The sequence below is a fragment of the Heptranchias perlo genome, unplaced genomic scaffold, assembly GCF_035084215.1.
Source record: "Heptranchias perlo isolate sHepPer1 unplaced genomic scaffold, sHepPer1.hap1 HAP1_SCAFFOLD_60, whole genome shotgun sequence".
In the NCBI taxonomy this organism is placed as follows: Eukaryota; Metazoa; Chordata; class Chondrichthyes; order Hexanchiformes; family Hexanchidae; genus Heptranchias; species Heptranchias perlo.
In genome coordinates, this window is record NW_027139623.1 from 4416618 (window position 1) to 4443519 (window position 26902).

The 26902-nt window shown below is 44.9% G+C and overlaps 3 protein-coding genes and 1 non-coding gene across 4 annotated transcripts in view; 2 read left to right on the top strand and 2 right to left on the bottom strand.

Moving 5' to 3' along the window:
* LOC137316691 (zinc finger protein 585A-like) overlaps positions 1-26902 on the top strand; it is a 221997-nt gene that overhangs the window by 175670 nt on the left and 19425 nt on the right. The gene's annotated exons all lie outside the window — the stretch shown is intronic.
* Positions 1827-1898, bottom strand: trnag-ucc (transfer RNA glycine (anticodon UCC)). The gene has a single exon. It is a non-coding gene; the product is annotated as a tRNA-Gly (tRNA).
* LOC137316670 (histone H1-like) lies at positions 17938-22153 on the top strand. The gene is made up of 3 exons (XM_067980516.1): positions 17938-17950; positions 19156-19323; positions 21552-22153. The coding sequence occupies exons 1-3, from the start codon at positions 17938-17940 to the stop codon at positions 22151-22153; spliced, it is 783 nt and encodes a 260-aa protein (XP_067836617.1).
* On the bottom strand, positions 25116-25511 carry LOC137316784 (histone H2A.J-like). Its single transcript, XM_067980624.1, has one exon. The coding sequence runs from the start codon at positions 25503-25505 to the stop codon at positions 25116-25118; it is 390 nt and encodes a 129-aa protein (XP_067836725.1). The 5' UTR covers positions 25506-25511.

The window sequence follows — 26902 nt, forward strand, 5'->3', positions numbered from 1 at the left end:
ATGTGACGGATGTGTCTGCCTGTTGTTCATGATCTCGTTCCAATCTGGATCACAAGATGAAAGCGCTCCACGCATATCAGGCAGGGTTGAGTCGGTTTCTTTCTCTTGTTTTTAACCTTCTCAAAGTCGAAAATCCCAGTTCGCAGATGTAGGTTTTTGTGAACGGCAGGAACAACAGAACACTAATCTTACTTACAGTGGATAATCTTTGAAAGCACTGATCCAAAAATAAGACAAACTGAATGACTTGAGGCGTGTTTTCAGTGCGCTGTCACAGGTGAGTCGCATCAGCCCGTTTTCTTGATCAGGCATCAAATTTAGCTTCATTATAGATTCAGGATTTTCGAAAGCAAAAGGATCTTTCACCCAACGCTTTTCCATCGAATTTTCAAATCCCTCTGCAGGGAAGTCGTGACTAAAATGGTCAGACAGAGCAGCGAAATGTAACTGTATGACACAGTTCATTTCATTCCCTTTATCTTCGTCGATACAGTTCTCTCCACCCCAGAGGGTTGTGGATGTTCAGTCGTTTAGTGTATTCAAGATTGAGTTTGATAGATTTTTGGACAAGACAATCAAGGGATATGGGGATCGGGCAGTTAAGAGCAGATGATCCATTGAATGGCGGAGCAGGCTCGAGGGGCCGTAAGGCCTACTCCTGCTCATATTCCTTATGTTCTTATCCTGCCAGAGGTGCGGTGCCCAGAACTGAACACAATACTCTAAATAAGCTCTAACCAGAGCTCTGAATAACTGTGACATAACTGCCACTCATTTTTATTTCCTGTCCCTTGAAATAAACATCAAAATACCATTACCATTTTAACTTATTTTTGCACCTTTTAGTGAATTCTGTACTTGGTCTCATTAACCCCTCTGCTCATCCACAGTTCCTAGTTTCTTGCCCTTTAGAAAATACTCTGACCTATCTTTTTATGGTCCAAAGTGGATGACCTCACACTTCCCCACGTTGAACTCCATCTGCCACAGTTTTGCCCACTCACTGAATCTATCAATGTCCCTTTGCAACTTTCTGCTCCCATCTATAATGTTTACGGTGCTACCTAACTTAGTGTCATCAGCACACTTGGATATAAGGCTCTCTACATAAGAATATAAGAAATAGGAGCAGGAGTAGGCCATACGATACGTGAGCCTGCTCCGCCATTCAATCAGATCATGGCTGATCTTCAACCTCAACTCCACTTTCTCGCCCCATCCCCATATACCTTGATGCCATTAGCGTCCAAAAATCTATCGATCTCAGCTTTCAATATATTCAACGACTGAGCATCCACAGCCCTCTGGGGGAAGAATTCCAAAGATTCACAACCCTTTGAGTGAAGAATTTTTTCCTCATGTCGATGCTAAATGGCCGACCACTGATCTTGATACTCTGACCTCAATTTCTTGACTCTCCAGCCAGGGGAATCAGCCTCTCCGCATCTACCCTGTCGAGCCGTCTAAAAAATTGACACGTTTCAATGCGATCATCTCTCATTCTTCTAAACTCCAGCGAATATCGGCCAATTTTACACAATATCTCCTCATTGTACAATTGCAGCAAGTTTTATTACTCTTATATTGCAACACCGTTGCAATAAAAGCTCACATATCATTTGCCTTCCTCACTCTCGTTAGACCCTTGGTAGCTCACTATTTCCAGTATATTTGTAATCTATTCCTTCTATAGGAAAAATAAATTAACGTTGTAAACATTTTGCTGTAATTATACCAGTTTATGTTTTGGAAACAATATCCAGCTGAACTGCAACAAATTCGATGGCAAACTTAATGATGGAAATAATTTAATAAGAATACTGAAATGCGATGGCCGGGAATCGAACCCAGGTTAACTGCTTGGAAGGCAGCTATGCTCACCACTATACCACCATCGCTGACAATCGGGGATGATCAAATTGCTCTCAAACATCAGACCCTGAACAGACACTGCAGGCTGTTGGATTTTGTTCTTCATTTCAACTGGTTTCTGACGGATCCTTTCTCGCTCTGTTGCAGTTCCCGTTTCCGCCCAGTAGATGACGCCAACCCCCAATCAATGGAAATTACACAACAGCCAGTAATTCTTCACCTGATATCGGACTGAAGAGACAGTCGATACCTGCAATACTTGACCGGCTGGAAATACATTTTGCCGCAGCTCACATCAGCCATTGAGTAAAGTTAGATAATTACATTAACTCATTACAGAGACCTGAATACCAGCTGGGCACGAATGGCAGTTTAATATTCAAGTCTGTAAGATCTTTAGAATGGACAGGGAAAGAGGGAAAGGAGGAGGAGCAGCAATATTACTAAAGGACAATATTACAGCAGTTCAAAGATAGAATATCAGTGAGGGTGAGCGGGCAGTGTAAACACTCTGAAAGACCCAAGGAGAGCAAGGTTCATGTAGTCGATGCAGTATATTTGGATTTTCCGAAGGCCTTCGATAAGGTACCGCGTTGGAGACTCAGGGCTAAGTTCAGAGCACGTGGAGTCAGGGGACAGGCGGTAGAATGGTTTGCAAGCTGGCAACAAAACAGAAAACAGAGAATAGAGGTTAAGGGTAGTTACTCAGATTGGCAAAAGGTGGGAAGTGGAGTTCCACAGGGATCGGTGTTGGGACAACTGTTGTTCACAATTTACATTAACAATTCGGGATTCGAGAATCGGAAGTACAATTTCAAAGTTTAAGGACGACAAATAATTGGGGGGTGTAGTTAGTACAAAGGAAGAATGCATCAAAATGCAAGAGGTCATTAATAAAGTTGCAGAATGAAGAATAAGGAGGTCACATACTGCCTGGATAATAAGAGTCTAAACGGGATAGAGAAGCAAATGGATCTCATGGTACATATATACAAATTACTCAAAGTAGCGACACAAGTTAATGAGGTCATAAAAAGGCAAATCAAACACTAGGATTCATTTCCAGAGGGATAGAATTGAAAAGCAAAGAAGTTATGTTAAACGTGTATGGGACCTTGGTTTGACCACACTTGGAGTATTGTGCACAGTTCTGGTCTCCATATAAAAGAAAGGACTTAGAAGGTGCAAAAAAGATTCTCATGACACGAGAAATGAGAGGATATTCTTATTAGGAAATGCTGAACAGACTGGGGGTGTTTTCACTGGAAAAGAGAAGGCTGAGGGGTGACCTGATAGAGGTCTTACGTTAGGGTTTCATAGGGTAGACATAGAGAAAATGTTTCCACTTGTGGCGAGTCCAAAACTAGAGGCAATAAATATAAAATAGTCCCTAATAAATCCAATGGGAAATTCAGGAGAAACAGCTTTTCCCAAAGAGTGGTTAGAATGTGGAAAATGCTCCCACAAGGAGTAGTTCAGACAAATAGCTCAGGTGCATTTAAGGGGAAGCTAGAGAAACACATGAGGAAGGAAGGAATCGAAGGGTATTCTGATAGGGTTAGATGAAGTAGGGAGGGAGGAGGCTCGTGTGTAGCATAAACACCGGCACAGACCAGTTGGGCCGAATGGCCTGTTTCTGTGCCGTAGTTTCGATGCACCTAGATGTAAAGGCTCTTTTCAGAGCCACCCACTGTATGTGTAAAAGGGCTGGTTTCTGTCTGAAGGGAGACGCTGATATCATGCTACCAGTGTGGCTTCGAGCTGCTTTCTTCTCGTTGTAGGCGAGATGAGGTATTAATGGGATTGGACTCTGTGGGGAAAGGCAACCGTTTATAGCCTTCCCGCCATTGTACACCGAGGGGCTGCAATCAGGGAAAAACCCCCTCGGGCAGAATGTAAAATTCTAATTGATGTCATGTAACTGTAATGAATCTGTAATGAACCTGTAAAGTATCTGTAACGTACCTGTTATCAGTAATCTGTATTGAGTGCAATGCAATGAGGCACCCTAGAGTGTCATGAACTGTAATTATGTCCAATGTGTTCATTGAACTGCACTTGACGTAACCTGAAAATTGCATAATCTGTATTGTGTACGTTTGGAATGTGATATGACAACTGTATTGTATGTATTGCTGCAAATTTTATGAATAAAGTATATTTTTTGAAAAAAAAATAATGGGATTGGAGTCGGGGCACCGACCACAGTCCGGTACTTTAAACGGTGACTTATGGACCCCAGTCCACACATCACCAGATTTCTTGTATTTATTTAAACTACTTGCCATGCTGGGCTCGTAAAGCATCACCAGAACTGCTCGACTGACCTTTCTACATCTGTGGGATACAGCGCTTCGCTCCCTTTCTGTTCTATTTTGTTGGATTATTTACATAACGCATCAAACTCACTGGGGAATCACTGAAATGTAACTCTGTACAGAAACAAATAACAGTGAATTGTCTGGTGCCCAGGAGATCAGAAACATTACTCGCCTTTCGTCCTCTTAACAAGTAAACCGTGTTTAGAGTCCACCCACCCGCTTTGATTCCATATGGGGGATTAAACAGAGACAGCGGGAGGGGCCACAATGACGGACAGAGCAGATGGCGGACTCTGATCTTCCATCTCCGCCTCCAGTTCTCTCCGACCTACGATTTCTAACGATAATAGATCCGAAACACAACGCTCCGCACAAACCCTTACAAACTCGGGCTTCATATTCAAGGATTCCAAAAAACCCGGAGCTTTTAATTAAGCCACGTTACAATGAAAAGTCAGTAATATTCCTGCCTGAATACAATCCATTCAATAACAATCAACTTGGCTCCTCCATTTCAGTCTGTTTCCCTGTTCTAACTCCCCACATCCCCACCCAGACGGGTTCAGCACTTTACAAACACTTGACAAACATTTGGAGAGTCTCATGTGTTGCGGTTTGAGTTATGACGCGGAGTTTCTCCGCCAGTGTTACCGTCTCACAGAGACTCTCACCCTGAATCTGTAAAAAGATTATGACCACGAACTGGGACTAGAGCCGAACACATCCCCAGTTACAGTGAGGCCCGGCCCGGACATCTCATTCTCTTTGTTTTATATCAGACAGTATCCCACCTTCATGTCCGTAATAGAGAGAGACACTGTCAGACTTACACTTTCTATCAGTGTGTTCATATCACGCTCAATAGCAGTATCCAACCTTGATATACAGCACCAGAGACAGAGGGGCGAGAGAGGGCGACAGACACCGTGAGAGAGAGCTGAGAGGCACAGTGCCACAGCATCGGTTGCAGTCTAACCTGTAAAGTTTCATTTTATCCAGAAAGATCCCATTGGAGAGACAGACGATGCAATCTCATCTCTCACTCACATTGTACCAGAGACAGGCACATTATTAATCCTACACTCAGTGACAGTGCAGAGAGTGACAGAAAGAATGGGCCACATTTAACCGTCTCTTACCTGTTGTACTATATTCGGTTTTGCAGCTCAGGGCCGTTCGGTATTACACTCAGTAATCGAGAGTTTCACTCTGATTAAATTAATCTGCGACTGTTGCTGTCAGATAATAATCCCAGCAAATACACGGACTCACTCTTTCCTCCAATGCTTCTGCCGGATTGGTTTGAGAAATCCTCCCTCCAGATACTTCCTCAAGCGTCTGTTTTATCAGTAAAGAGTCCAAGAATGAACAGAACCCATTGGTTCATTTTAGAGCCGCACACTTAATCTCTGAAAGACTCTTTACCATCAAAAGATACCGAGAGAAACAGCAGGGATGGAAACATCTTGTTTAATAGTTAGAGATTGTAAAGTCAGTCTGGATTCCAGCGTTAGGCACTGGTGGAATCCCATCTGTTTTCCATTCTGGTGCCTGTTCCTGCACTGCCTGTGGACCCCATTCCCTCTGACCTTTCCCCCAGACCCACTTCCTTTGCTCAGACTCGGAAAAATTCCAATTGGGGAAAGTTTCCATCGATTTTTGTATTGGGAATTAAACCAGATATCTGCGCATGCGTGACTCAGCCCCGCCCCCAGCGCTGGTTGTTGGTGAGCAGAAGAGCGCATGCGCGCTCCCCTCCCCCCAGCTCGGCCTGTGCGCGCCATTCCCTCAGTGAGCGGAAGAAGATGGTTTAAAACAGCCGGGAATGGAGAGATCACGGCCCCCGGGGGAAGGGAGCAAAGAGCAGCCTCGTTACAGCAGCTCATCGCTTCGGGACCGTGTCCGCAGATGGGCTCAGAGATCGGCATTGAGTCCGGGGGAAGGTCAGGGGGAGTCCGGGGGCTGTTTGTAAGAGGCGGAGTGGATCAGGAACTGGTCCCGGAACATGGAGTGAGCGGGGGAAGGGAGAGGTCATTCTCGGGCTGTGTGTGTCCAGGGTAAGGGAGACAGAATGGGAAGAACCTGCTATTTAAAATCATTGTTGCTTTCTCTCCCCAAACCAGTAGTGAATGTTCCTGGTTTATTTCCAGTCTCACCCTGTTTGTTGTTTTTGGACAGTGAAGAGTGGAAACAGAGGCGGACAGTAAGGATGTGGGGAGTTCTACAAAGAGCATCTATTGCAGGCACCAGGCGAGAATTGTGAAGGACACATTTTAAATAGCTTCTGTTTTCTTTTGGATCAACGATTAGTCCCCTGGGAGAGGGGATTATAAACCTGACCTGAACAAAGGTCCCTGCCCCATCGGGTAGTCCCATTCATGGATCAGTGCAGGGGTTGTGTTGTGTCTGAATGTCATTAAATTGTTGTGAAACAGTCCAACACATCTGGTATGCAGAAGCTCAGTACTGCAGTGGAGTCAGACACTGACACTGTTTGTATTGCTGGTTTGCATTTGTGGATATTCAAAATAATTATTAATAGATATTAAACTGATCACTTTTGTATTTTCTACCTCACCTGTTCTTGAGTAACAAGAGATAATTTTCTTTTTGCAGGCAAACCCTTGAAGATGCCAGAATCAGTGTGATGTTTCCTCCACCTGAGGCACAAGGAACAGTGCAGCCAGCTCCTCACACACAGTAAGTACATTATCACACACAGAGCACAGAGACACAGACAGGTCATCAGTTCCACAGTCTCAGACAGCAGAAGTAGTCAGTCCCACACTGATCCCAAGTTCCAGAGGCACATTTTCAATCCAACAGTCAAACAGAGCAGGTGAGGCAGACACTGTTCCATTTCTCCCGAACTCAGTCCCGCTGACAGGGAGATACAAAAATCCCATTCCAAAATCACACTGTCAGGTTGTCAATTTCACAAAAGGGCAACATTAGCCGTGAATTAAATCCCAGATAGAAATCACACATGGTACCCAATTGAAAGGTGCAAAATGAATCCCAACAATGTACCCTGAGTTTCCAATTGAATACCAGCCCAGAACTCTCACACATACATGAGTTTAATACATGCTGTATACTTTCGAATTGTGTACCATTCGAATAAAATTGCAAGTCCAAAACTCATATACAGTATCAGATTGAGAAATGCTGTGACAGTATAACCTGAGAAACAAATTAGATACCAGTTTATAATACACTCTTAGTATGAGATTTAAAGATACAGTATCAATTATATTAGTCCAGACTGAGATAGACATTACACACGAGACTAAAATCTTGTAAAATAACATTTAAATATGATGTATTAATTCCTTTAGTGCAGACTGATATGCACATTACATGCCAATTCAAAAATGTCACAATATCAGTTTGAAAGATAGGTTATCTTTCACAATAGTATTCACAGAAATACAGATTTAATTCTAGTCCAAAAAGCACGTAAATTATCTGATTAAATCCTCCAGCCTCAAATCAAAAGTGTATCCATATTTATCAATTAAATAATGAGAAAAACTATTCAAACATTAAGATATTAAAGCTACAGTATTGAACGCCATAAAGTAATCTGAGAGAATAATTATATTCAGACACAGAATGAATCTCACACTCAGATACCGTACAGAGACACACAGACCCAGAATGAATCCCACACTCACCATACTGTACCAGAGACTGACAGATGCAGAAGGAATCCCAAACTCACATAAAGTACTAGAGGTTGCCAGACACAGAGTGAATCCCACACTCAAGTATGGTACCAGAGTTGACAGATACAGAATGAATCCCACACAGGCATACAGTACCAAGGACTGACAGATACAGAATGAATCCCACACTCACACACAGTACCTGAGACTGACAGATACAGAATGAATCCCACACTCACACACAGCACCAGAGACTGACAGATACAGAATGAATCCCACACTCACACAGAGTACCAGAGACTGACAGATACAGAATGAATCCCACACTCACACACAGTACCTGAGACTGACAGATACAGAATGAATCCCACACTCACACACAGCACCAAAGACTGGCAGATACAGAATGAATCCCACACTCACACACAGTACCTGAGACTGACAGATACAGAATGAATCCCACACTCACACACAGCACCAAAGACTGGCAGATACAGAATGAATCACACACTCACACACAGCACCACAGACTGAGATGCAGAATGAATCCCATACTCACACAGCACCAGAGACTGACAGATACAGAATGAATCCCACACTCACACACAGTACCTGAGACTGACAGATACAGAATGAATCCCATACTAACGTACAATATGAGAAACTGCATATATGGAAAAAATTGAACACCCACACACAGTACTGGAGAATGTATATACAGAATGAATCCCACAGTCAAATTGAGTACCAGAGAGTGACAGATACAGCATGAATCCCACACTCACAGGCAGTACCAGAGACTGAGAGATACAAACTGAATCTGACAGTCACCTACATTGGTGCAGGCTGAATTTCACATTACGTACCAGAGCAAAAATCTCACAATCGCAGATTGAAAGATACATTATCAATTCCATCAATGCTGGCTTAGTTACACATTACGTACCAGTCCAAAAATCTCATTGTGTCAAATTGAAAGATACAGTATCAATTCCATTAGTGCAGACTGAGCTACACATTAGAAACCACTACAAAAAAACTGATGCAGATTCAAACTGAAATATATAGTATTCTATTCATGCAGACTGAGCTACACATTATATAAAAGTTCAAAAATGTCACCCTATCAGTGTGGAAGATGCACAAATTCACAATTGTGTTCCCATCGATACAGATTTAATAGTAGTCCAGAAAGTGCCCACATTATCAGATTATAACCGAGAGCATTACATTTTAAAATAGATCATTATCTACCAATTAAAGACTGGGACAAATTATTCATACATTAAGGTATTAAAGATACAGTTTTGAATGCCATACTCTAAATGGAGATACAAATTAGATACAGATAAAGAATGAATCTCACACTCCGATAGAGTGCCAGAGACTGGCATATGGAATGAATCTCAAACTCATACAATGTACCAGCGACTGACAGATTCAGAATGAATCCCACACTCACACACTGCAGCACAGACTGACAGATACATAATTTATATCACTCAAACACAGCATCAGAAATTGATTGATAGAGAATGAATGTCTCACTCACAAACAGAGCCAGAGACTGACAGATACAGAATGAATCCCAAATTCACAAACAGAGCCAGAGACTGACAGGAATACATTAAATCTCACACCCAGATACAGTTCCAGAGACTGACAAATACAGAATGAATCCCACACTCACACACAGTACCAGAGACTGACAAATACAGAATGAATCCCACACTCACACACAGTACCAGAGAATGACAGATACAGAATGAATCCCACACTCACACAGAGTACCAGAGACTGACAGACACAAAATGAATCCCATACTCACAGAGAGTACCAGAGACTGACAGATACAGAACGAATCCCACACTCACACACAGCACCAGAGACTGACAGATACGGAATTAATCCCACACTCATACAGCACCAGAGACTGACAGATACAGAATGAATCCCACACTCACACACAGTACCAGAGACTGACAGATATAGAATGAACCCCACACTCACACACAGTACCAGAGACTGACAGATACCGAATGAATCCCACACTCACACACAGTACCAGAGACTGACAGATACTGAATGAATCCCACACTCACTCACAGCACCAGAGACTGACAGATACAAAATGAATCCCACACTCACACATAGCACCAGAGACTGACAGATACAGAATGAATCCCACACTCACACACAGTACCAGAGACTGACAGATACAGAATGAATCCCACACTCACATTACTGAAGACTGAGTTACACTTTACAGACCAGTCCAAAGATCTCATAGTGTCAGATTGAAAGATACAGTATAAATTCCATTCGTGCAGACTGAGCTACATATAAGATATATTGGTAAATACTCAGTGTTATACTGAAATAAACATTATCAATAGCATTGGTACAGACTGAGCTGCACATTATATACCAGTCCAAAAACCTCATAAATGATCAGAGTGGAAGACACAGTTTCAATTCTATTAGCACCGCCTGATCTGTACATTACACACCAGATTGAACGGATCGTCCAATGGGAGAGGGGATCAGAAACCTGACCTGTACAAAGGTCCCTGCCCCATCGGGTAGTCCCATTCATGGACCAGTGCAGGGCTTGGGTTGTGTCTGGATGTCACTAAATTGTTGTAAAACAGCCCAACACACCTGGTGTGCAGAAGCTGAGTGCTGCAGTACTGCAGTGGAGTCAGACACTGACACTGTTTGTATCACTGGTTTTCATTTGTGGTTATTACAATGATTATTAACAGAGAGATTCAATTGATCACTTTTGTATTTTCTACCTCACCTGTTCTTGAGTTGCAAGAGATAATTTTTCTTCCTACAGTAAAATCCTTGAAGGACCCAGAATCAGTGTGATGTTTACTCCACTCGAGGCACAAGGAACAGTGCAGCCAGCTCCTTCTCACACACACTATATACATTAACACTCACAGAGCATAGAGACACAGACAGGTCATCAGTCCCACAGTCTCAGACAGCAGAAATAGTCAGTCCCACACTGATCCCAATCCAACAGTCAAACAGAGCAGGAGAGAAAGACATAATTCCCATTTCACAACGACTCAGTATTGCTGACCGGCAGATAAATAATTCCCAGTCAAAATCACACCCAGTATCAGATTGAAAGACACTGTGTCAATCTCACATTAGATCAGCCTTAGCTACAAATTAACTACCAGATAGAACTGACGCATGGTACCGATTGATAGATACAGAATGAATCACAATTGTGTACCCCAAGATTCAAATTAAATACCAGCCCACAACTCATACGCACATTATGAGTTTAAAGATGCAGTATTCATGCCAACAGTGTACACTGAGATACAAATTAGATACCAGTTCAGATGTTACTCATATTTGACTCACATATATGTCCAAAAATCTCATAGTGTCAGAATGAAATGTACAGTTTCAATTCCTTTACTGCAGACTGAGCAACACATTACATACCAGTCCAAAATTCTCAGTGTCAGGTTGAAAGATACAGTATCAATCCCATTAGTGCAGACTGAGGTACACATTCGTTACCTGTCCAAAAATCACATTGTGTCATACTGAAAGGCACAGTATCAATTCCTTTACTGCAGACAGAGGTTCACATTAGATATCAGTCCACAAATCACGTACAGTATCATACTGAAAGATATAGTATTGATTTGATGAGTACAGACTGACCGACATGTTACATACCAGTACAAAAATCTCACACAGTATCAGACTGGAAGATACAGTATCAATTTCATTAGTGTAGACTGAGGTATACATTAGATACCAGTCCGAAAGTCACATTCAGTGTCAAATTGAAAGAAACAGTATCAATTCCATTAGTGCAGTCTAAACTACACCTTACAAACTAGTCTAAATATATTACACAGTATCAGACTGAAAGGTACAGTATGAATTCCATTAGTGCAGACTGAGCTACACATTATATACCGTCCAAAATTCTCATACATTATCATACTAAAATATACAGTATGAATCCTATTAGTGCAGACTAAGCTACACATTACAAACTAGTCCAAAAATCTCTCGCAGTGTCTGACTGAAAGTTAGAGTGCCAATTCCATTAGTACAGAATGAACCACACATTACATACCAGTCCAAAAATCTGGTACAGTATCAGACTGAATGGTACAATATCAATTCCATTAGCCCAAACTGAGCTACACAATAAATACCAGTCCAATAATTTCAGAGCAAAAGATTGAAGCTACATTATCTTCAGAGATTAAGATGTAATCCTAAAAAAAAATGACACACGTTATTTGATTAAAAGAAATCCATAAGTGTATACATATTTACAAATTAATGCTAGACGGAAGATTTACATACATTAAAGAATTAAAGATACAGTTTCAAGCACCATACTGTAACCTGAAATAAGAATACAGAACGAATCCAGGCTAGCACTTTGCCCAGAGACTGAGTTACAGAATGAATCCCACACTCACAGGCTGTACTGGAGACTGACGGATACAGAATGAATATCACACTCACATACAGTACCAGAGACTAATGTAAGGAATCTTACAACACCAGGTTATAGTCCAACAGTTTTATTTGAAAATCACAAGCTTTCGGAGGCTTTATCCTTTGTCACCTGACTTCACCTGACGAAGGAGAAAGCCTCCGAAAGCTGGTGATATTCAAATAAAACCTGGTGTTGTAAGATTCCTTACATTTGTCAACCCCAGTCCATCACCGGCATCTCCATATCAGTACCAGAGACTGACAGACAGAGAATTAATCCCACACTCACATACAGTCTGACATCTACTGGCCATAAGTGAGAACTGTAACTGAGTGGAACAACTTCACATTATCTGTCGTTGTCACAGATTCAGGACAAAGTGCAATATGAGGAAATAGTTTCTCTCTGTAACTTCTACTCTCGTTTCTTCTCATTTTTTCAGTGAAAAATTAGACAATTAATTCATAATAAAGTTTCTGTTTAGCTCATTCGAAAGTTGCCCCATTATATTTCACTCTACATTGCGCAATATTTCTGTCTGATTTCTCAGGACACGATTTATATTAATTCAAATAAACCGAACTGAAACACAAATAAAAACTGAGCGCTAATCTGGAAGTTTCAATGGCGACCGTCAAAAGTGAAAGGGATAAAATATAGAAAAAATTAAAACCGAAAATGCTGGAAAGACTCAGCAGGTCCGGCAGCATCTGTGGAGAAGGGAAGCTCGGGTTAACGGTTCAGGACTATGACCCTTCTATAGATCAGAAAGGTTAATCCGACATAATTTAAGTAAGGAACGGGAATCAGCAGAGGGAAAGACTTCAGAAAATTTCACTGAATCCGGGCAATTGTGTTCCGTATCCACTGTACAGATCAGGGCAAATAATAATACAAAGGATCAGAGTTAAATTCAACGTTATGGGGGAAATAAATGAATTTTAAAAGTATTTTTTATATAAATTAGACCCGTTTGTGTTTTGGAAACACTATCCCTCTGAACATCATCAAATTCGGTTCCAGTCTTGGTGTTTCTGAATTCAGCGTGCTGGGATTCAAACCTGTTGGAATTAACTGCTTGGAAGGCAGCTACACTCACCATTACAGCGCCTTAGTTCACTCGGAGGGAGAAATAGAGTGTTTCTGTGGAGTTTGGGACTGAATTGCTCCCTTTGGGTTTCTGGCACTTTAATCATAGACAATAAATATTTCCCAAACATTAGCCCCTGAACAGACACAACAAGCTGATGGAATTTCTCATTTATAGATACTAAATAAGAGGATGACAAAAGCGAATAGGAAGAGGTTAGGAAGAAGTCACAAAAACAATTAGAGAAGCAAACAGGAATTAAGAAATCAAATTATCAAGGAATATCAAAAGAAATAGTAAATTATTCCACAGACACAAAAATAACAAAAGGAAAATCAGAATATCTTGAGGGCCACAAAGGGATGCACAAGATAAACTCACAGGTAACGTCAGCAAAACGCCAGAAATATTGAATTATTACTTTGCCTCAGTATTTACCCGGGAAATTAATAGGGTGAACATGATATTAGAGGAATAGGTCAATAAAGATATCAAGACATTTAAGTTAGAAAGGGTGGTTAAACTCCTGGTCCAGATGGATTGCACGCGCACATATTAAATGAAGCAAAGGAAGAGATAGCAGAGGCACTGTTACATACATAGAAAAAAATCATCACAAATAGGAATAGTGCCAGAGGACTGGATGACAGTTAATGTGATTCTTATATTTTAAAACAGGAGATAGAACAAGTCCAGGGAACTATAGACCAGTTAACTAAAGGTCGGTGGTTGGAATGATCATGGAATTCTTTACTCATTGATGCAGCAGAAAAAATTAAGAAACCGAAAATATAATAAAGAGTTTGACAGAAGGTTTGACAGTTTAAATTACAGTTCAACATAACTTATTTGCTTTTCAATTCTATTCCACTAGAAATAAACCCCAGTGCTGTGTTTGCTTTCTGTGGCCTTATCAACCTGTGTTGCTACTTTTAATGATTTGTCAATCTGTATCCCTCAATCCCTTTGCTCTTCCACCACATTTAGACTCTTATTTTCCAAGCAGTATGTGGCCTCCTTATTCCCCCAGCAAAATGCACCACCTCACACCTTTCTATATGGAAATTAAATGGCCATTTACACCGCCTTTCAGCAAGCTTATTAAAGTCTTATATTTTGTCGCAGTCTTCCTCAGTAAAGACAATACCCCCTAAACTAATTACAAGAATTTAACACAGCATTACAACTAACGTTTGGTCTAACAAAATGTACTTGCAGCTCGTCTCCATTCCCAGTTTTTCTAAATCCCACCCGTGCAATATAATGTGAAGAATGAGTTTATCTTCTGTCCCTCTCTCATCTGTAAACTTCAATGACCCGGGGTTTGGGGACATCTACTGGCCGGAAGCAGAACTGCAACAGTTCGGAACAAATTGCTGAAACCGGACAATGTGCAGTGTGAGCGTGTTTGTGATTGGTGGCAGATACTGAATGTGATTGGATATCTGAAGAAACCAATCAGAGAGTGAAAGGAAAAGGTGACGTTGCATCACTCCCAATGACCCAATCACAATCATTCCCTTACCTCATCCCTCATTAGCATAGGGCTGTGGGGCTGCCTATTTAATCCGAGCTCGGAGCGGATTTGGGTCATTTCTGAGTCTGAAATTGAGTTTGAAAATGCCTGAGGACAAGAAAGCAGCTCCCAAGAAGGGCGCCAAGAAAACCTTGAGTAAAGTACCAGCCAAGGGCGGCAAGAAGCGGAGAAAGTCGAGGAAGGAGAGTTACTCCATCTACGTCTACAAAGTGATGAAGCAGGTTCACCCCGACACCGGCATCTCCTCCAAGGCCATGAGCATCATGAACTCCTTTGTGAACGATATTTTCGAGCGCATCGCGGGTGAGGCTTCCCGCCTGGCCCATTATAATAAACGGCGCACCATCAGCTCCCGGGAGATCCAGACCGCCGTGCGCCTGCTGCTGCCCGGGGAACTGGCCAAGCACGCCGTGTCGGAAGGGACAAAGGCGGTGACCAAGTACACCAGCTCCAAGTAAAACTCCACAATGTACTGAAAAAAAAAATAAACACAAAGGCTCTTTTAAGAGCCATCCACAGTCTCTCTGAAGACGCTGTACCGACACCTCTGTATGGAATCATTTTACTGTAGATAGTTTGATACTAACTGTCTCAATATAACTCTTGTGTTTTTGTAGTTTCTCTTGAAATCTGGAAGATTCTCATGATCACAGCCCGGTTTAATCTGTGTGTCGCTTTTTTATTTAGTCCCAATAACCAAAAACGTGTCCCTGATCCTCTCATTCCCGTTCATTTTCCACCCCTTCCCCCGCATCTGCCCCTTCAGAGCCGTTTTAAGGCGGTGGATGAGACTTCTGTCATTTCATTCTCCTTTTCACGTTTGTTTGTTCATTATTCGGGAATATCACTTTCAGAACCGCAATCCTTTGTAAAACAGCAGCCCTGAAAGGGACTTCACACCGAGTACAGAATAGTCTAAAGGATCTGTCACTGTTCGACTTCTTACACCTGGAGTCTCGGCTCCGGTTTCGATCGCGCTGCAGCTCCTGTGAACAGGGATCAATCCACAATCTGTGGTTTGTAACTTTTACAAAGATTGAGCTGGAATCTGTCCCGTTACAAAATGGGACTTTATTGGAGCCCGATTGAAAGCGAACGGTGAATGAAGCCGGATTTTAACCGGATTGTAAAAGATTCTGGAAGTTGTGATGGGAAATGTGGAACAACAGAGTAAAAGGAGAGAGATTTTTAAATCTTTGTCTTAAGGCGAGTTTTTTTTCCTAAATCCGCTTCTTGTGTTACAAATATATTGGCGGGCTTTTCAAATTTCAAAAAAACGGTTCAGTTCGGTATTTTCCGCCTTTTCTCATTGCCGGCTGTTGATTGGTGAATGAAACAGCTTTCTGAAAGGGCTATCCGTTGAACCAATGAGATTGAGGACAGATGGACCAATCACAATTGCCCCCACTGCACTCCTCCAGAAGGTATAAGAAGGGCGAGTGCGGGAGGATTTCTTCATTCTTTGTGAAAGTGTTTGTGAGATTGTGGAAATGTCTGGAAGAGGAAAAACCGGCGGTAAAGCTCGGGCCAAGGCCAAGTCTCGCTCATCCCGGGCCGGACTGCAGTTCCCTGTGGGCCGTGTTCACAGGCACCTGCGAAAGGGGAACTACGCTGAACGTGTGGGTGCCGGAGCCCCGGTCTATCTGGCTGCTGTGCTCGAGTATCTGACGGCTGAAATCCTCGAGCTGGCCGGCAACGCGGCCCGGGACAACAAGAAGACCCGCATCATCCCCAGACACCTGCAGCTGGCCATCCGCAACGACGAGGAGCTAAACAAGCTGCTGGGACGGGTGACCATCGCCCAGGGCGGGGTGCTACCTAATATCCAGGCCGTGCTGCTGCCGAAGAAAACCAGCACTGTGAGCTCCAAGAGCAAATAAAGCGGCCAAGATTTAATCTGATAACCCAAAGGCTCTTTTCAGAGCCACCCATTGTATCTATGAATGGGCTGGTTACTGTCTGGAGAGACTGACCTATTGATTACAGTTATCCCCGTTCTACGTTAATATATTACATCGCTACAGCGGGTGATCGGTGAACGGGTCTTGTTGGGATAGGGGAATGGAGTTTTGGAGGAGTTGAAGTTTGCAGAGGGCGTAAAATAGGAGGCTGACCAGGAGAGCATTGGAATAGCCAAGTCTGGTGGCAACAAGGGCGTGGATGAGGGTTTCAGCACCAGAACAGCTGAGGCAGGGGGGTAAACGCGCGAAGTTTCGGAGGTGGAAGTTGGCGGTCTTGGTGGTGGAGCGGAAATGGGGTCAGATGCTTATCTCAGGGTCAAATTAGACGCTGAGGTTGCGACGTTTTATGATTCCGCTTCACAGTGGCCAAGGACAAGTCTCTGTCCATCCAAGTCCTTGAATCCAGTCCCCACACAGGATAATTCTCCATCCATCCCGGTGCCTGAATCTATCCAGTCCCACACTGACCCAAGCACGGAAAGGTATCGGGTGCCTTCCACACCGATTCATGTTTATTGAACTTTTGGGCGCCTTCTGTCAGGTACAAATCTGAAAACTAAAACTCCCTCTTCCAACGGTCCCGTAGCGGCACTGATTGATTCTGTTATGATAGTGATTGTATTGGAACTGTAGTGTGCCTCAATATTTGAATTTAAATTGTATTTTCCGCCTTTTTTTCTGGAAATCCTTGAATATTAAGCCGGAGTCTGTAAGGATTGTGTCTGAATTTATATTTCGCATTTGATGCTGGTGAAAATTTTATAAAGGACGGTAACTAATTCCTGGAGGCGGAGCTTGACGTTGCCTGTCCGCTTGTCCGTCATTCTGAGCCATTCTCCTCCCTCCCGCACTTCATGCTCTGTCTGTCATTCAAACACTCCTCCCCGGCCTCTCCGATAATGTGCCTTTCTCAACCAGGTCGGGGCGGGCTTTATAAATAGAGAAGAAAGGCAAGAGTTTTTCATTCAGCAGCGATCTGAGTGAAGAATCATCATGTCTGGCAGAGGTAAAGGAGGCAAAGGATTGGGCAAAGGAGGAGCCAAGCGGCACCGTAAAGTGCTTCGTGATAACATCCAGGGGATCACCAAACCAGCCATCCGCCGCCTGGCTCGCCGTGGCGGTGTCAAGCGGATCTCGGGTCTGATCTACGAGGAAACCCGCGGGGTGCTGAAGGTTTTCCTGGAGAATGTGATCAGGGACGCGGTCACCTACACTGAACACGCCAAGCGCAAGACGGTCACTGCCATGGATGTGGTGTACGCTCTGAAACGGCAGGGCCGCACTCTCTATGGATTCGGCGGCTGAACAACTTGACCCTTTCTGACCAAACACAAAACAAAGGCTCTTCTAAGAGCCACCCACCGCCTCATAGAGAGAGCACTGACCTGGAAACTGGTGCGGGATATATGGGGCTCGGGAATAGTTTTATAATTAAGGACTTTTCAGGAACACAATACGGTGACGTGGGATCGGCGGCGTGCTGCACTGGTTACTGAGTGGAACATTTCCCTTAATGAGTGCACTGAATTGTCCAGGGAACGTTACAAGTGAGTTTACCCGGACCTGCATTCCCCCCCCTCAGTGAAATGCTCCTTCACTCCATTCGCTCTGTTTTGGTTCTATTTATCAGTCAGATGTTGTGATGTGGGACCGGGGATTTCCATGGGAGAACAGGTTAAGCTGAGCCGCTGTGATAAGGGGCCAGCTTGTGATATGGACTTTCCCTCTGACGGTTGTTTCTGACACTGATACTGAGAGGGTTTGTGAAATTGAACCGTTTGAGCTCAGTCATTGGGGACCTGGAATTACCACAGGCCCAACTCTCAAAGCCCGCTCCAAACTGAGGCTACTTCTCATTGGTTGCTTTGCTTGAAAACTAATTTCCTTTACCAATCGGAGAGACGTCAATAAGAAAACAGAGCAAATTATTGGCCAGAATTAACCGATTTTTTAAAATTTGAAAAAGGCCGCCAATTTCAGTGAATGAAATAAGTGAATTACTCCGGATATGTCATTTTCAGACAAAGACTTAAAATCTCGTTGTAATAATGTTATTCCGTATTACACGTCCCAGATTCCTAGCGCTGTTTTAAAATCACATTGTCCATAACTTGCGGAATAAAACCCCATTCATAGATTGCTGATATGGACAAATTTCACTTCAACCTGTAAAAATAACAAATTACAGGTTATCGATTTATTCCGTTGCAGGGACTGAACAGGAGCCGTGTGTCCTGAAAACGGAATCATTGACGAAGCCTGAAAATGAGCCTATTTTCTCCAAGACGTTCATTCTGGATTGTGACACTGCGGGGAACGTGCTGCTAATATGCGGGATATTAATATCAGTAATTAATTATTTCAGAGATTGGCTCCGCAGTGAGAAAGAGGAAGGAACTGAATTCTGATTCTTAGCCCTGAAAGTGATTGTTAACGTGAAAACCGGGGGCGGTGTAAATCTGAATGAGAGCAAGAGCAAAGCAAAAGGGGAATTGAACGGATCCCGGGCCCGTGTTCACTTTATTGGGTCGTAAATTCTACAGAGACAAACATTAAAATGGGGCGGTTTCACTGACTTTCTTTCAATTTCCCCAATAGATTCAAAGGATGATGACCGAGTAAAGCAGCAATTCTGAATCTCAGTCTCTGGTCCTGTGTGTGAGTGTGGGATTCATTCTGTATCTCTCACTCTCTGGTACTGTGTGTGAGTGTGGGATTCATTCTGTATCTGTCAGTCTCAGGTCCTGTGTATGAGTGTGGGATTCATTCTGTATCTGTCAGTCTCTGGTACTGTGTGTGAGTGTGGGATTCATTCTGTATCTCTCACTCTCTGGTACTGTGTGTGAGTGTGGGATTCATTCTGTATTTCTCAGTCCGTGGAACTGTATGTGAGTGTGAGAGGGCAGGGACCTTTGTACAGGTCAGGTTTCTGATCCCCTCTCCCATGGGACTAACCTTTCAACCGAAACCCAACAGCCGCTGTTTAAAATGTATCCTTCACACTTCTCACCTGGTGCCTTCAATAGATGCTCTTTGTATAACTCCCCACATCCTGACTGTCCGGCTCTGTTTCCACTCTTCACTGTCCAACCACAGAGTGAGACTGGAACTAAACCAGGAACATTCACTATTGGTTTTGGGGGAGAAAGCAGCAATGATTTTAAATAGCAGGTTCTTCCCATTCTGAGTGTGAAACGGACACACTGGTGGGAATGTGAGACTGATATTGTGCCTCTCTGTGTCGCTGTCTCTAGCGCTGTACATGAAGGTGGGATACTGTTCCTGAGCGTGAAACGGACATACTGATAGGAAGTGCGAGACTGATACTGTGTCTGTGTGTATGTCTCTCTGTTTGTCTGTCGGTCTGTCTTTCTCTCTCTCTCTAGTGCTGTACATGAAAGCAGGATACTGTTAAATAGCGTAATATAGATACCCTGTTGTAAGGTAAAGACTCATTCTGTGTCTGTGAACAGACCTCCGGTTCTGTTGGTCAGACGGTCACTGTCCCTTCTATTATGTATGCGCCGGTCTGACGGTGCATTTACCTGTCTCCAGTCCAGGAAGGAAAGTTGGAGAGAAACAGCCTGTAACTGTCTGACACTGGACTGCCTGTTAGTGTTGAATATGTTCAGTAACTAGCCGTCTCAGGGGATTGAGAACGGGACGGATAGGACACCAGTTACGATTGTCTGTCAGTCAGTTTCGGAGGAGAGAGAGACACAGAGAGATTGGAGAAGCCCAGAGCGGATAATTTGTATTTTCATCTTAATCAAACATATTTCTGTGTGGATCAATATAATAATGTAAAACCAGATGTGGATAATCACATCCACAGCTGTGATTGTCTCCTGTCCCTGAATCTGGGGACCAGACACTGTGAGGAGCGCTGGCCTCAGAGTGTTTAACAGTTACTGAGCTGGGAAACTACAACTAACCCCCGAGAATCTGCAGCACAGGCCGAGCGGGGAGGAAAGCCTGTCCCGGGAATTGTCAATCTGGCGAACAGTTTGTCCTGTGAATGTGAAGATGTGAACATTGTGTCAGAGAGAGTGTGTTAAAGGGGCGGGCGGGTTAGATTAATGTCACTGTGTTTGTGTGGCCGGTCTCATCGCCGGATTTCCAAGTCTATTTTGAGTAAAATAAAAAAAAATACCTGTCAAAGGAACGTCCTCCTTCCCTGCCGAGCTCCCAAGTGGAAATTTAAGGTAAAGTTTGAATTCAATTCAAGATTTCAGCCGAAAAACGGAGATCATGTCGGCGATCGGGTGAGAGAGCGCGATCAGTGCAGCAATGAAACGGGTTTAAATCGAAACTGGTGCTTTTAATTCCGGTGAAAGTTTTTCGACAGCAAACATACCGGTGTTAGAGATGGGAAGGGGCTAGTCTGGGACTCTGGAGTGCCCGATTTGAATTGGAATCGGGGAGTTTAAGAGGAGAGAGAAACACAGAGAGGCTGGAGGGGCCGGGAGCTGACAGCAGGATGTCTCCGCCCCGTCCGCTCTGTGCCTTTAAGTTGCTCTGTGCCGCCGCCTCTCGTTTCATTTCTGACCCAGCTCTGACTGTCAGAGAGATTTTCGACAGAGTCCCGGACATGACAGACACTGCAGCCGCCGAAACGGCACCTCCTGCCGCCGCCGCCGCTCCACCCAAGGCTCCCAAGAAGAAGAAGGCGGTTCCCAGACCCAAGTCCACCGGTCCCCCGTTGGGAGAACAGATCCTCAAGATTGTGGCGGATTGCAAGGATCGCAAGGGGATATCCCTGGCCGCGATAAAGAAGGTTCTGGCTACCAAAGGCCTGGATGTGGAGAAGCTCCGGTCCCAGATCAAATTAAGTATCAAGAGAAATGTGGAAAAAGGCTCCCTGGTGCAGATCAAGGGCACGGGCGCCTCGGGCTCCTTCAGAGTCGCTAAGAAGGAAACCCAGGCAAAAGTGGTAAAGAAGGTGAAGAAACAAGTGACCAAGAAATCTCCCGGAAAGAAACCAGCGGCCAAAAAAACAGCCGGCAAGAAATTAACGGCCAAGAAACCAGCGGTCAAGAAATCGACCACGAAAAAGGCGGCGAAATCACCAATTAAGAAGAAAGCGGCGGCTCAGAAGCCCAAGACCCCCAAGACAGCGAAGGCGAAGGCGAAGAAGGTGGAAAAACCGAGGGCCAAGCCCAAGCCGAAGTCAGCAAAGCCTAAGAAAGCAGCGGGCAAAAAGAAGTAAAAAATCAAGTGCAACTTGTGACCATCTGAACCCAACGGCTCTTCTCAGAGCCACCCACGTCTCTCAGAAAAGAGCTGATCCCGGAATCAGATGATTCCTGTCCCGGGGCCGGGCTCAGATTTCAGATAGAAATCATTTCAAATAAACCCAGGGTCCTGGTGACTCGCTGACATTCGCTATTCCCGCCACACCCCCACTGTCTGAAATAAAATAGAGAGAATGGGATGTCCGGGCCGGGCCTCACTGGAACTGGCGTGTGTTCGGCTCCAGTCCCAGTTCATTTATTCTCACAGATTCAGGGCGAGAGTCGGTGACAGGGTAAAACGGGCGGAGATCCGCCGCTATCACAATTCAAACCCCAACACATGAGATTCTTCAAATCAACTGGAATAAAGTGTTTGTAAACTGCTGAACCCGTCTGGGAGGGGATGTGTGGTGAGATCGAATCGGGTCTGGGACTGAAATGGAAGGAGGCGGGTTGACTTTTTATGGAAAGGACTGTATTTTGGCAGGAATATTGCTGACTATTGATTGTAACGGGGGTTATTGAAAAGCTCCCGGATTCTATGAAGCCCGAGTCTGTCAGGGTTTGTGCGGAGCGCTGTGTTTCGGTTCTATTATCGATAAACTGTTTGAAATTGGCGGTGGAGAAAGCTGGAGGTGGAACTGGAAGATCAGAGGCTGCTCTCCGCTCTGTCCGTCACTCTGACTGTCTCCTCCCCTCTATGTTTAATATCTCACTCTGTCTCCTCCCCTCTCTGTTTAATATCTCACTCTGTCTCCTCCCCTCCCTGTTTAATATCTCACTCTGTCTCCTCCCCTCCCTGTTTAAATGTCTCTCTGTCTCCTCCCCTCCCTGTTTAATATCTCACTCTGTCTCCTCCCCTCTCTGTTCAATATCTCATTCTGTCTCCTCCACTCCCTCTCTCACCCTGTGTCTGTTTCAGTCAGGTCGGGGCAGGCTGCATAAAAACGGAACCAGCATCAGTTTGCTGTTCATTCAGCAGCGATTTGAGTGAAGAATAATCATGTCTGGCAGAGGTAAAGGAGGCAAAGGACTGGGTAAAGGCGGAGCCAAGCGGCACCGTAAAGTGCTTCGTGATAACATCCAGGGGATCACCAAACCAGCCATCCGCCGCCTGGCTCGCCGTGGCGGTGTCAAGCGGATCTCGGGTCTGATCTACGAGGAAACCCGCGGGGTGCTGAAGGTTTTCCTGGAGAATGTGATCAGGGACGCGGTCACCTACACTGAACACGCCAAGCGCAAGACGGTCACTGCCATGGATGTGGTGTACGCTCTGAAACGGCAGGGCCGCACTCTCTATGGATTCGGCGGCTGAACAACTCGACCCTTTCAAACCGAACACAAAACAAAGGCTCTTCTCAGAGCCACCCACCGCCTCACAGAGAGAGCATTGATCTGGGAACGGGGACAGGAGAGATCTCGGGATGGGGAATCAGTTTCTGATATTTAATTATTATGGGGAGATTCCCCAACACTCGGTACAGGGAGATCAGAAACAACGGCCGGGGTTCTCGGCCATCCCGAGAGAAGGAGCGGAATTCCCGGTTTCACGGTATAAATGAACAGGCGGTGATACAGACTCTTTCCCCAGACATTACATTCTGCGCTCAGACTAAAATCCCTCCTCACTCCCTCTCCCGCTGTGTCCTCTCTGCTCGGTTTTTATTTCCTGCCCTCATTCAATTATCAGTTCGATGTGAAGTTTCTGTTTGAGGAGCGGTTCACCGTGCCGGAACTGGCGGGATTTTTGAAATTGAAGCTGGACTTTGTCCCGTTCCGGAAAGCAATGACCGGGGCTTTATTCCCGCCCGTTTACAGACAGATCAGAGAATGAACCGGAATGTGAAACAGCCTGAGATTTGAGCTGAGGAGAAGGAAATAATGGAGATTATAAAGAGAGAGATTCTTAAATTGCTGGAGGGAAATGAGATTTTCTTGAAACTGTTATTTGATGCTCTGAAATTGGCGGGCTTTTTGAAATTGAAGATTTATTTCAGCTCAGCCAATTGGGGCCCAAATCAAATTCCCGGGGCAGTCCCTCCCTGACAGGGTGTGGGACTTCAGCCAATCACAGGCCATGGGCGGAGCCCATAGACTCCATAAAAGGCGGCCCCAGAGGTGACTCCGTATTAACAGTCTCTGTGTCTCAGGTTGTGTTGAGATCTGTTCGGAAAATGGCCAGGACCAAGCAGACGGCGCGCAAATCGACCGGCGGGAAAGCTCCTCGCAAACAGTTGGCGACCAAAGCGGCGAGGAAGAGCGCTCCAGCCACGGGCGGAGTGAAGAAGCCTCATCGCTACAGACCCGGCACTGTGGCTCTGAGGGAGATCCGCCGCTACCAGAAATCCACCGAGCTGCTGATCCGCAAACTGCCCTTCCAGCGCCTGGTGCGAGAGATCGCTCAGGACTTCAAGACGGACCTGCGTTTCCAGAGCTCGGCCGTCATGGCCCTGCAGGAGGCCAGCGAGGCTTACCTGGTGGGGCTGTTTGAGGACACCAACCTGTGCGCCATCCACGCCAAGCGAGTCACCATCATGCCCAAAGACATCCAGCTGGCCCGCCGCATCCGCGGGGAGCGCGCCTGAACCCGACCCGGCTTCAGCACCAAGTGCAACAAAGGCTCTTTTCAGAGCCACCAAATCGGCGATGGAAAGAGCTGTGATCTCCTGGGTTGAAATGGCAGGGCCGTGGGAGCTGATTTCAGACGGACAGGGACAGAATAAATACCTCACTCACATCCAAACACAAATTTCACACATTCTTAATTGAGCAATCGCTGATACAATAAAGAGCACATTAGTCAGCATCTGTTGTACAAATCTGGGTAAAATTTTTGAAGTTAATTCCTGAGCCCACAGACAGTGACCAGCCCTTTCATAGATACCTTGGGTGGCTCTGAAAAGAGCCTTTGGGTTATCAGATGAAATCTTGGCCGTTTTATTTGCTCTTGCAGCTCAAAGTGCTGGTTTTCTTCGGCAGCAGCACGGCCTGGATATTAGGCAGCACCCCGCCCTGAGCGATGGTCACCCGTCCCAGCAGCTTGTTGAGCTCCTCGTCGTTGCGGATGGCCAGCTGCAGGTGTCTGGGGATGATGCGGGTCTTCTTGTTGTCCCGGGCCGCGTTGCCGGCCAGCTCGAGGATTTCAGCCGTCAGATACTCGAGCACAGCAGCCAGATAGACCGGGGCTCCGGCACCCACACGTTCAGCGTAGTTCCCCTTTCGCAGGAGCCTGTGAACACGGCCCACAGGGAACTGCAGTCCGGCCCGGGATGAGCGAGACTTGGCCTTGGCCCGAGCTTTACCGCCGGTTTTTCCTCTTCCAGACATTTCCACAATCTCACAAACACTTTCACAAAGAATGAAGAATGATTTCCGTATTTACCCTTCTTATAGACTGAACGATCATCTGATTGGTTGTTCTTTACTACACCTCATTTGCCTATTTCATTAACCAATCAGATAGCTGCGAATCAGAAGAGGGCGGGATTTACCGGCCTCAACGGTCAGACAAGGAATTTGATGAATTTCAAAAAGCCCGCCAATTTCAGTGTAGTAAAGGACCGGATTTCGATCAATGTCGCCCTGAGCACAAGATTTTAAACCCGTTCTTTTTATCTTGTCTTATTCAGCGCTACCCGTCACCAATCGCTGGCGCTGTTTAAAATCTGCTTTAAATTATCGCTCATTTTATCATCGCATTCAAACTGTACCGAACGGGACGAAATCCCCATTCACAGCATTCCGTGAAGGGACACGTTTCAATTTAGTCTTTATAAAAGTGACACGTTATAGATTGGTCCCTTCTCACAGAGCCGGGAGTGTTTCTGTGAAAAGACGGACCCGGACGGAGTTCTCATTCTGCCCCGACTCCGCTGTGTTACTGCAAGGGGTGGGTTTGCTTTTAATGTGGGGAGACTGAATTCATAGAGATAATGGAAATGCGAAGGGGTCATTCAGGGTGTGTTCGTCGCCGGAATAGTAACGCTTTAAGAACAAAGCGAATGGGAAGGAGCGGATCAGAACCTCGTGTTCAGTTTATGGGTCAGAAATTTCAACGGCGCAGAGTATCAGTTTTCGATTGGAATAATATCGCGGTATTAAAAACATACTATGTAAACATATCGGAAATGCAGCTCCTTCAGAGAGGTTGTGGGTGGCTCTTAAAAGAGCCGTTGTTTTTTTTCAGTACATTGTGGAGTTTTACTTGGAGCTGGTGTACTTGGTCACCGCCTTTGTCCCTTCCGACACGGCGTGCTTGGCCAGTTCCCCGGGCAGCAGCAGGTGCACGGCGGTCTGGATCTCCCGGGAGCTGATGGTGCGCCGTTTATTATAATGGGCCAGGCGGGAAGCCTCACTCGCGATGCGCTCGAAAATATCGTAAACAATTTTACAACACCAAGTTATAGTCCAGCAATTTTATTTTAAATTCACAAGCTTTCGGAGATTTTCTCCTTCCTCAGGCAAACATTTGCTGGACTATAACTTGGTGTTGTAAAATTGTTTACAATTGTCAACCCCAGTCCATCACCGGCATCTCCACATCTCGAAAATATCGTTCACAAAGGAGTTCATGATGCTCATGGCCTTGGAGGAGATGCCGGTGTCGGGGTGAACCTGCTTCATCACTTTGTAGACGTAGATGGAGTAACTCTCCTTCCTCGACTTTCTCCGCTTCTTGCCGCCCTTGGCTGGTGCTTTACTCAAGGTTTTCTTGGCGCCCTTCT